The sequence below is a fragment of the Musca domestica genome, unplaced genomic scaffold (assembly GCF_030504385.1).
Source record: "Musca domestica strain aabys unplaced genomic scaffold, Musca_domestica.polishedcontigs.V.1.1 33, whole genome shotgun sequence".
Taxonomy (NCBI): Eukaryota; Metazoa; Arthropoda; class Insecta; order Diptera; family Muscidae; genus Musca; species Musca domestica.
Window position 1 is genome coordinate 5921052 of NW_026712312.1, and position 12524 is coordinate 5933575.

Below are 12524 nucleotides of genomic sequence, written 5' to 3' on the forward strand. Positions count from 1 at the left end.
TTGAAGACAACCGTACACTTACATCACATTTTATAAGAGTTATAATTATTCAAAATGTTGACCGTTTGTGGGGGAGGTACTTGTTGGAGTGGACCGATATTTTTAATTTTTGCACCTGACCTAGCACTGATGCAATTATTAGGATTTGCAAAGTTGGAGCAAAATCGGATCATCCTTTCACTTTTTGTGCAATAAAATATTTTCTTTGAACATTTTGACATTTTGTGGGGGAGGTACCAGAAGGAGTGGACTGATATCGCCCTTCAACGAGCCCGGTCTAAGTTTGACAATAATATTATGATGTACCAAGTTTACTTGCCAAAGAGGTCGGCAACCTTCGGTTGGCCACCAGAACTCAAACGCCGGTTGTTGGGGTGCTTACCAACGTTTCCAGAGTCGGCCACCACGGTTCAAGGTACCCCGGTCGACTCGATCCACTTACACTTTGGCAGGACGCGCTTTGATGGTGCAGCACGGTGACGATGTCTTCCCCTTTGGGCAAGGTTCTGTTTCAGCACACACTGTTGATGAAGGCAGTGAACGTTCCCCTGTTCGGGCAAGGGCAAATAGCACGCAATATTTGTAATATGATTATTTCTCGTTGGCGCTTTATTTCACTACTTTTAATTTATTAGTTTATTCGCACCGATTCACTATAATTTTCCCACAATTCCAAAGAACTAACACTTGTGCTTTATTTTAATAACTTTTATTTATTCTTATTAAGTCGAACTACTGTTCTCTTGGGAAAAAACAAGCGGAATGACAAAATCAAATTCAACTCTAACTCCAAAAAAATGATCTTCTTCTTTTTCATTGTTTTCTCTAGTTTCTACGTTTTGTTTTTGTTTTCATTATAGAGAGAGAAAACAATGAGAAGGAATAAACTAAAATAAAATGATTCACAATAGAATCACAATAGGGTGGGAAGACGTTCATGGGTTCATATTCACATTCACGCGTTTTTCTCCCATGAACATCCTCCCCCCCTTGGGACAGGGTTCCAACTAAACTATATAATATTAATTAATGCAATTGTCCATGGAAATTCAATTTAGTGGACACTAAAATCTAAATTAATTACAAACTGTTTTTAATTCAAAATATGACGATAAAATAAATTATGATGAAAGATATGGAAATATACAGTTAAAAAACAACGTTAATTGAGCCAGCAATCGTTGAGTCCCTCTGGGACAAATATGGTACTGCAACGCCTCCTCACACGGGTAAGAAAAAAAAAAAAAACATTATTTAAATCTTTCGCTCCACGTCGCCGAAAAATGTCCATCCAAAGACGGTGTTTTGGGCATATGGCATGCCGCGCTCAAAAACGGGTAGGCCCAGGAAAATGCCTTCAGATGCCGGCTTACCGAGTACCACATTGTATTTGCCGGGCTTCTCGAAAGTAGGATCCGCTACCGCCTTCTTCAAATACGCCTTTCTCACGCACTTCAAGTCAACCGGGTGCCGAGGCTCTAGAAGGTCTGACTCGCCCAGCACCTTCAAATTGGTGGTGTATGTCCGAACATTGTTGTTCGTTGACGTGAGAACGACCCGTACCGGACTGGGATACAATGGACCTTGGCTGGGTAATCCCATTTGAAGGGTACTCTCCTCACGCAGCGGGTCGATAAGCACACGCACCTTCTGTGGGGTTTCATCTAGGCCTGGGAAGTGGATAAAGACCTCTGCCGTCATGGACAACCAAACTTCTCGACGGTTATCTAGCGGGTGTAATAAAGAGTGGTGGGCGAAATTGCACACCCGACAACCTTCATTCCACGGGCAAGTTATCGCTCGGTGTCCCAGACCGAGACAATTTACGCAACCATTGTACTTGCGTACGATGGCTTCCTTATCGGAAGGTATCGCCGACAAGAAGGGGCGGCAGTGCCGGAACGAATGCCGTGTGTGGCATAAAGGACACTTGAACGCATCGTTGAAGCTCATCTGAAAGAGAGTAAGGCATCGTTAGGAAACAAATAGACAACAAGGACATATATTTCATCGGGAGAGACGTCAACGTTGACTGGCCAATCGAGCAAGATCTATTCGGGACGATGAAGGAGGACCAATTTGTGAACAGGGCGTGTAATCACTCCATTTAAAGTCTTGATGTCCACAACCCGAACCCTTTCGTCCTGACCGAAGTGTAATTTCATCACGCGGCCCAATCGCCACTCGTTTGGAGCAAGGGAATCAGAGTGTAGTACGACAATGTCGTCAACCTGTAGGTCATTTCGAGGCAGTTTCCACTTTGTTCGCCTTTGAAGCTCCTTGAGATATTCGGACTTCCATCGTCTGCAGAACTCCTGGGCAATCAATTTCAACCGTCGCCAACGGTTCAAAAGAGAAGTTTTATTTTCTACCTCGTCGGGTTCAGCTGGCGCTAGTAATGGTCCACCGATGAGGAAGTGACCTGGAGTAAGGGCGCTGATATCATCGATGCTATCTGTCAGGGGAGTAAGAGGCCTGGAGTTTAGGCACGATTCGATGTGAGCAAGGATAGTGGATAATTCTTCGAATGTATGACGAATTTGTCCCGAGATTTTCTTCAGGTGACTCTTGCAGCTTTTAACCCCCGCCTCCCACAGCCCACCCATATGTGGAGCTGCGGCGGGGTTAAAATGCCACTCCAATTTCTGGAAGCCGTAACGAGTAAGGGAGTCGTCCTTCGCCTCTGCGACAATCTTCATCAAATTAGAACGAATTTCACGGTCTGCACCCACGAAATTCTTACCGTTGTCCGAGTAAATATGACGAGGGCATCCACGCCGGGCAACGAATCGGGACAGAGCGGCAATAAAGGCAGGGGTGGAGAGATCACTGACAGGTTCTAAGTGTATCGCCTTGGTGGCGAAGCACACAAACAAGCAAATGTAACCCTTGGAAATGCGGCAACCTCTGCCACTAAAGTTCTTAATTTCAATAGGGCCAGCGAAATCGACCCCTGATGTGGAAAACGGCCGGGTAAAGGTAGTCCTCTCGGGAGGAAGAGCAGCCATCAGCTGCGTTTGTCGTTTCTTCTGAGCCAGAACGCACTTCGTGCAATGTCGATATTGGGTTTTTACTAAGTTTCGGCCTCGTATGATCCAACATTCGAGGCGCGTTGTAGCCAGAGTCAGCTGAATGCCACCATGGTTGGTCATACGGTGAACATGATCCACGTACAGTGCAGCAAATCTGCTCTTTGGGGCAAGAATAATCGGGTACCGTTCATCGTACGGTAGAGAAAGGGTAGAACTCAAACGTCCATTAGCTCGAATAAGACCATCTTTGTCGAGAAAGGGATTTAGCGACAAAAGAGGGCTACCAGAATCAAGTTTTCGATTTTTATGGAGGCAATCATACTCCGAAGGAAAGTAGATTCTTTGAGAAAGAGACATCAAACGGCGACGAGCAAAGCCAATTTCATCTGCGGTTAATTTAATGCTATCAAAACAAACGGTTTTCTTGGTTTTTGGATGTGTCCTTTGGACAAACCGAAATATGTACGTTATGACATGAGTTGCAGTGGAGAGACGAGAAAACCTTTCCAATATATCTTCTTCTACGGCAGATCGAGCAAGATGAACTTTTACAGGTTTAGCTTCAAGGGTTGTTTCGGATATAACCGCGCCTGAGGGCCATTCACTTCTCGGCGATTTGAGCCAGCTTGGTCCATGCCACCATAAACCACACTCCTTTAGCTCTAAAGGAGTCCGCCCCCGGGTTGCTAAATCTGCCGGATTCTCATCTGTAGGGACATGATACCAATCGCTCCCTACCTTCTCCTGAATAATAGACACCCTATTTGCCACAAACGTCGTCCAAGAGTAAGATGGTTTCTTGAGCCAAGACAAAACGATAGTCGAATCCGACCAAGCGAACAAAGAGGCTTTTGGAATATCCAACTGAGGCAGAACGGAATCGACTAGCTCGGCTAAGAGAAAGGCCCCACAGAGTTCCAACCGTGGCAAGGACAATTTCTTCAACGGCGCCACTTTGGACTTCGCAACGAGCAAATTCGTATAGACATCAGTACCAACTTCAACTCTCAAATATAACGCAGCAGCGTAAGCCGACTCTGACGAGTCACAGAAACCATGCAATTCAATATTGCAATTTGGAGAGTAATTTACCCAGCGAGGTATTCTAATCTCTTCGATTCCTGACGAAGTAGAGACAAAATTCTTCCAGTTTATCAGAGTAAGAGGCTTTAATGGATCGTCCCATCCAATCTCATCTAGCCATAACTGTTGCATCAGAATTTTCGCAGTTATTACAATCGGCGCGAGCCAGCCCAGAAAAATCTTCGCTATAATGGACAACACTTGTCGCTTCGTGTAAGAACTTCTTTCTTGAATTGTATCTATAACGAAGTAGAAACTATCTGATGAGGCATTCCATCGAATACCTAATGTCTTCGCAGAACTCTTGTCACCCAGATCAAGAAAATCTTCATTTAACAGATGCTCACGAGCAAGACCATCCAAAATTTCTCTAGAATTAGACGTCCACTTCCGGAGACCAAACCCGGCTGATGAAAGAATTTTTATCAATTCTTCTCTCGCTCTTAAACCTTCTGAGACAGTATGCACCCCTACCAACGCATCATCTACATACATATTGTTTCGTAGAATTTTGGAACCAATGGGAAAGCGATGCTCCTCGTCATCAGCCAGTTGCAACAGCGTCCTAAGAGCCAAGTAAGGAGCGCAATTGACGCCAAATGTTACTGTCTTTAACTGGTAATCAGAAACTTCCTCTTCCGGGCAAGATCGAAATAGAATGCGCTGATATTTGGAATGCAATGGGTTAATCCAAATTGGCGATACATTTTAGAAATGTCCGCATTAAATACATATTTGTATAAGCGCCAATTCAAAACGAGCGAAACTATGTCCTTTTGAAGCGAAGGGCCAACATACAACACGTCGTTTAAGCTTTTGCCGTCTACCGAGGGACACGAAGCGTTAAAGACTACTCTCAACTTCGTCGTTACGCTTTCGGGCTTAAATACGCCATGATGGGGCAAGTAAAAACAATTTTGATAGTTGACAAACCCTTCTACTTTCTCCATATGACCCAGAGACAAATATTCAAGAATAACTTTGTCATAATCCGATTTTCGATTCGGATCTCTCATTAGCGATGTCTCATTCCGCAAAAATTGAGTCAGAGCAATATATCGGCTTGATTTTGACGCCAAAGAGAAAGGGTAATCGACTTTAAAGGGCAAGTTTACCGTATATCTCCCATCGGAGCCTCTGGTCGTCGTAGTTCGATAAATATCCTCGCATTTTTGGTCATCTACAGATACAATCGGAACTTTGGGAATCTCCTCAATTTCCCAGAACTTCGAAAGTTCGTCTTGCACTGATACTCTAGTGCAATGCGAGATGCTAAGTGACTTCAGATGGACTAAATCAGTTGTCGGACCGGTTAATATCCACCCAAATACGGTCTCTTGAGCCAAAAGCGAGCCAAGTACGTTTTTCCTTACTCCGTTGAGCAAGATAACAGGGTAAACGTTCCCACCGAGTAAGATGTCTACTGGACTACTTTGATAAAATTTGGATCCGCAAAATCTAGATCCGGAAGTTCTTCAATTCGAATTTTGCCCAAGGGATGTGTGGGAATATCCCCCGTGATTTCAGGGACCACAAATGCCTCAAGGTCCAACGAGAAAGACCTATTTTTCATCGATCCAATTCTGACGGATGCTATCTTAGAACATTTAGTCAAATGTTCACCGCCCAAACCGGAAATGTCCGCAGACACCGAACTTGTGGGCAACCTAAGCATCTTCTGCACCCGAGCGGAAATAAAAGTGTCGTCCGAGCAAGGATCTATTAGCGCACGTACTTTATATGGAACACCATCCTTCAAAATATTTACCCAAGCCGTGGCAAGCATCGTTCTACTTGTGACCGAGGTATGAAATGCGCGAGTATTCGAAGAAGTAATCGGACCAGCCGATGTACTCGGAGTCACAGCCAACGACGTAGACAAATCTGTAGAAGCATTCGCATTAGAGCTATTATCTTGGGCAATCGTATTTTTATGAAGGAGGTTATGATGCTTTCCTTTGCATTTTGAGCAAGCAGGAGCCCTACAGTCCACCGCTTTATGACCCAACGCCATACAATTGAGGCAACGATTTTCTCTCTTAATAATAGTTAATCTTTTCCTGAAATCCATACTAAGGAACTTCGGGCAAGATTTCAAGGGGTGTGTCCCTTTGCACACACTGCATTTGTTCTCATTTACCTTAGTATGATGGACTCTGAATTGTTTCGATTTGTCATATTGGCTGTACTTTGGGCGAGAAGATTGAGAAGATCCTGGTTGTGCTCCATTCGAGCAAGTTATATCTGACACACTTTCCAATGCCTGAAATCTCTCCGTGAGAAATTTATTTAAGTCCTCCCAACGAGGCATTTCTGTTTTACTTGGCAGAGACTGTTCCCATACAGAAAGAGTGAGTTTAGGCATTTTTGAAGAGCAATGATATACAAATATAGGGTCCCAAGACTTTACATCAATCTTATATAACTCTAGGACCGATATACAATTAGTAACCTCCCGCTGCAATTTTTTAAGGCCACTCGCCGATTCTTGCCCGCAATGAGCAAGATTAAATAAATTTCTCAATTGAGTATTTATAAGAATTCTCTTATTATCATACTGGTTTCTCAAATTGTCCCAAGCAATTGAGAAACCTTCGGCCGTCAATGGGATATTTCGATTTATCTCTCTTGCCTCTCCACTTGTTTTTTGGAATAAGTGGTACAGCTTTTCAACGGGGCTTAATTTTTTGTTATTGATAAAAATCGCCGTGAATAAGTCACGAAAACTGGGCCAGGAAACATAATCCCCTTGGAACACTTCCATATCACACGGCGGGACTGCTACAGAGGAAGAAACTCTTTGTGTAACGGGAAACACTTTTGCTTTTTCCTTCCATTCCCCCAAAATATTAACACATCTAACGTAACTTTGGTGGGCAAGTTTTTATTTGTTTTTATAACCTCCTTATTTTTCTTATTACACTCAGCATCGGAGGTACACGCTTTCAGGGTTTCCTTCCATTCTGCCCATAAACTGCTGAGCTCTGACTTCTCAACTTCAACGGCAGACTCATTAAACCCTGACGCATCCGTCTCTTTTAAATTTTCTTCAAAGGAAATAATTTCCTCAGACTTATTTAAAAAGTCTTCAATACTGGCCATTTTCTTCGAGAAAGCTTAATCCCAAATGTTCAAATTTAATTGTAGAAATTATCGAACGTTACGCAAAGCGAAATATTGTTGTTAAAAAACCGAGCAAGAATCCAAGGGATAGTTACGTCCCACAAAGAGGAATATATTTATTGCAAAAATGAGCAAGAATCCCAGCGCAAATTATAATTCATATAGAGCAAGATATTTATTCAAAGTATTCAAATATTCCGTTGTAACTTTAGTTGCGACAAAAATATCTCCAAAAACAACAACCCAGAATAAGCACTTTTCGAATAGTACTGTATTAAATTATCCAAATGGTATGTATGCGCGAACAAGTTTAATTTTCTACGTGTTCCAAAAAATCCTCTTAGTCTCCAAATGAGCAAGTAATTTTACTTTTGTTAATGCCAACAAATCCACGAAAAATTTTCAATCATCAACGAAAAAGATTTTTTACCCAAAAAATGTACTTTTGTTTCGATATTTCAAACGAGAAAGTTATTTAATGAAATAGCCATAAGCGTTTCAAATGGTATTCCAATTACCAACTTATTTTTCACAGTAGCATCTAAATGGTATACATTTTTATATATGAGCAAGTCACTTTTTCAATTTCTCATTTCTGACCCACTGTGTCAAATACAAAAAGGGCAAAATTCATCCACAATAACAAAATTGTGTTCTTTATGTTTTTATTGTGCAAGGTAATTTTAACAATTAACCTTCACTTATTCCATTCACGACATTCAATTTCGCCAAAATCTCATAGATTCCATTAAACGTCGTTGTCCAAATTTATATACAGCTAAGCTTTACTTTTCCTTTTGTTTATATTTGCCTTGTATGCTTGTAATTATCTCCTAATGAGAATTATAATTCAGCACTCAACAACGAGAAAAAATTCGAGCAAGCAAATCCACCAAAGGGCAAGACCAAAACAAAATAATCGATGAATGTTAATAAATAGACGATAGCAATACGAACGCTCATACAACGAGAAAGTATAAATCATGCAAACAGAGTCAGCGTAACCGCAGTAGACAAACACACAAAAAAACCCAAGCAGAGCAAGAGCGACGTATAAACAACTGTGGCGACGCAAACGCCCAGGCAGAGCTACCACGCACAAGCAGCGACTCTCCAAAATATGTCAACAGTGGCTGCGCAAATGCATATAAGCAGAGCCAACAACGCACAAGCAGCAAATCACCAACAGCCTAGCAAAGGGCAAGCATTCACATATAAACAAAGCGCCACCAAATGTGCGTATGTCGATATGTCACGCTAATGAGTCTGACGGACGAACAACTTTTGTCTGTCTAACAGCAACACACAGACAAAGACTCAGCGCCACAAAAAAACAGCAAGCCACCAAATGTAAATGGATGAAGGGCAAACAATACAAAAAAATGCCGGTTCGCTACAGCAACACCATCCAGCGAAAGACGAATGTAAAGGGCAAGGCTTGATAAATACTCCAACGGTATCCAGTTAAAAAAATAACTTAGAATACTTTGGAATTTGTTTGTCACAATTATGCAACAGGTAACCTCAATTTCTTTACAAAGAAAGTCCACGAATTTAGGGCCAATATACGTTTGTCTCCAAATGACAAATTATCGTGAAAAACATGCGTGGTACTTACTTTGACCAATGGATACCCTATTTCTTGCTCTTGATTTTGTTCCCGGTTGAGAAGGACCAGATGTTGGGGTGCTTACCAACGTTTCCAGAGTCGGCCACCACGGTTCAAGGTACCCCGGTCGACTCGATCCACTTACACTTTGGCAGGACGCGCTTTGATGGTGCAGCACGGTGACGATGTCTTCCCCTTTGGGCAAGGTTCTGTTTCAGCACACACTGTTGATGAAGGCAGTGAACGTTCCCCTGTTCGGGCAAGGGCAAATAGCACGCAATATTTGTAATATGATTATTTCTCGTTGGCGCTTTATTTCACTACTTTTAATTTATTAGTTTATTCGCACCGATTCACTATAATTTTCCCACAATTCCAAAGAACTAACACTTGTGCTTTATTTTAATAACTTTTATTTATTCTTATTAAGTCGAACTACTGTTCTCTTGGGAAAAAACAAGCGGAATGACAAAATCAAATTCAACTCTAACTCCAAAAAAATGATCTTCTTCTTTTTCATTGTTTTCTCTAGTTTCTACGTTTTGTTTTTGTTTTCATTATAGAGAGAGAAAACAATGAGAAGGAATAAACTAAAATAAAATGATTCACAATAGAATCACAATAGGGTGGGAAGACGTTCATGGGTTCATATTCACATTCACGCGTTTTTCTCCCATGAACACCGGTCATGGTGACGGTGTGGGCCCCCATAACAGCCGATGGTCGCTCTCCGCCCGTATTAATCGACCGTGGCATCAGAATAAATGTCGAATATTATTGCGAAAATATTCTGGAGGGTGTATTAAAGCTTTGGCCACGCAAACAAATTAGTCCGTAGACCTTGGACATTCTAACAGGACTCAGCACCTTCGCACTCAGCACGCGCCTCCCAAGAATGGTTACAAAATGAGGTTCCTCGCTTCATTTCCAAAAATCTACTAATTCCAATCCGTTGGCAAGGTTGGACCAAAATACCGCAGAGTAAGATTCGGGCAGCGCGTGACGGTTTCATTGGCCGTTAGAAGGCCATAATTCGTGCCAAAGGTCACCAATTCGAACAAATCTAAACTTATTCTTATTTTGCTTTCCTTCAATAAAATTAAAAAAAAGGTAAAAATTATGCCGTTTGACTTTTTTTATCTCACCCTGTATGTCTCATAACTTTAAAAATTCAATAATTACAACCTTGAATTTCAAGAGTAATTTATTTGTGTTTCTCAATATCAAAATGTCATAATTGCTGTCCTTTTAACTGAATTGAAGTAATTTTAATCATTTAGACTAAATTTATACAATTTATAAAGAATTACTTTTGGTTTGTTTTATTAAAAGCGTCATAACGCAATGTAATAAACAAATGTCTGTTGGTTTCAACCGCAAATTTGGCACCGAACATAAAAATAACCAGAATCTGTTTTTTTGTTTTTAGTTTGGGTTTGTTTACATTTGGCTGGGGTTGAGGCTGCTGCTGCAGCTCTTGGCAAATGCAACGGAAATTGTTGATGACGTTTGTAAGTCCTAGAAAACCAAACCAAACCCAACCAAAAACCCATTCAACAAAACACTAACAATCATTGACGAAATGAAGCAAAATCAGGAAATTTGCAAAGATACGGGGGTGTTGTGGAAATTTTGAGGATTTTAATTTTCTTTTCTATTTTTTCCAATTAAAAATAATGTTTTAATAAAAAATCAATGAATTTAAGCTTTAAATTTAATTATGTGAAAAAAACTTCGAAGAGCTTTTTCTAAATGTTCCAATTGAAGTTTCAAAAATACATTAATAAAATCATTCTTACTCTAGATGTACCCCTTGTTCATATAGGTGTATATCGAAATATTTATTGAAATCAGTAAGTTTTTCAAATTTCATAATTAGATATTGATTCCCGCTACGTATATCGGATTGGTTATGTCTTATCCTTTTTGATTGCATTTTAAGAGGATGTCCCTTAGTTTGCCCAGCTTTACTATGCCACGCTAAACAAATCCTCTCCTAAATACATAACTCCACACTCTCACTCACGTATTGTCCACATACGTGTGAACATACATATGAATATATATAACTGTGCCAACTGTGATGAAATTGGATTGCTTACAATGTTAATGCAAATAATCACGATGACGATGGCAATCGGATTTCAGTCACATTACATTTGCCATTGACTGAAAGAATTCTGCAGCTCAAATCGAAATGGTGGCGCATTAATGTCAAGCAACCCGCAATGTTAGCAGTATCTAATGAAGTTCTTTTTTTGAGAGTGTGTGATGGTGTTTGACACTATCCAACCAATTACAAATATCGTCTATGGAATGAATGGAATTTTGTACGTTTTAATGTTCTTGGCTAATTTTGTTTGTATTCTGGTGTTCGAATACTTTTTGAAAAAAAAAGAATACGATAAGGGAAAATATTTAAATTGGACTTGCAAGGCTTAAAGAGCAGATACTAGTTTCATAGTAATAATGTTTAACCTATGATAATATGTAATTCAAAATCAATATGAATATATTAATTGGATTGTACTCACAAAAACCGAAATCAGAAGGTATCTTTGTACAGGGGCTGAACCAAAAGGTGGGCCTATATCGATTTTTTTTTGTAAATAAGAACTCAAAATGTCAAAATTTTACGAAACTAAATGGAAAACGAAAGAAATTGAAAATTTAAAAAAAAATCCAAAAACTACCACTTAAATGAAAACCGTTATATGAGGACTATACGAAGACGTGGACCTGTATACGAAATTTTTTGTCATAGCCTGTAGGGCCCATTACGAACTTCAAATACGAAATTTGTAACAATTACGATGAAGAATGTCTCAAAAATCATGACAATACGGACTATCGGGAGGTACCGAAGACCAGCACAGACAATTTTCTGTCTTAGGTTGTAGTATCCATTAGGGATCTTCCAATAGGAAATTTGAAACAATTCCGGTGAATAATGTTGCTGAAACCCTCAAAATACCGAGTATCGGTAGGTACCGTTATATGGGGGCTATACGAAGACGTGGACCTGTATATAAAATTTTTGTCATAGGCTTTAGTACCCATTACGAACATTAAATACGAATTTTTAACTAAATCCGGCAAATTATGTCGCTAAACTCATCAAAATTTCGAATATCAGGAGGTAGTGCTATATGGAGGCTATTCGAAAACGTGGACCGACATGGCCCATTTAAAACTCTATCCTAAAAGTGTCGAAATAAATCTCAAGCTATAGGGGACCCTTCATACATAGTCAAAATTATATGAAGACCTTATTAGTGTTTAGCCTATGAACCGGAAACTTTGAACCTTCTTCTCATGGAAAATGGTAAGGTCTTCTCATGGAAAATGAGAAGGTCTTCCCATAGAAGACGAGAAGGTCTTCTCATAGAAGACGAGAAGGTCTTCTCATAGAAGACGAGAAGATCTTCTCATAGAAGAGCAGAAGATCTCCTCATAGAAGACGAGAAGGTGTTCTCATAGAAGACGGGAAGGTGTTTTCATAGAATACGAGAAGGTCTCCTCATAGAAGATCATAAAGTCATCTTCTGGAGGACTAGGAGGTTTTCTTATGGAGGACTTGGAGGTTCTTATAGAAGACCAGAAGGTTTTTCTGCAGAAGAACAGTAGTTCTTCTTATAGAAGACCAGCAGTTCTTCTTTAGTAAATGTCAACAGTTC

General features: G+C 40.3%; 1 protein-coding gene across 1 annotated transcript; it reads right to left on the reverse strand.

The window, feature by feature from the left end:
• Positions 1-748: 748 nt before the first annotated feature.
• Positions 749-9091, reverse strand: LOC131803798 (uncharacterized). The gene is made up of 2 exons (XM_059125513.1): positions 8857-9091; positions 749-1953 (listed from the first exon to the last, which is right to left on the reverse strand). Exon 2 carries the CDS (start codon positions 1951-1953, stop codon positions 1255-1257), a length of 699 nt encoding a protein of 232 aa, XP_058981496.1. The 5' UTR covers positions 8857-9091; the 3' UTR covers positions 749-1254.
• Between the last annotated feature and the right edge of the window lie 3433 nt (positions 9092-12524).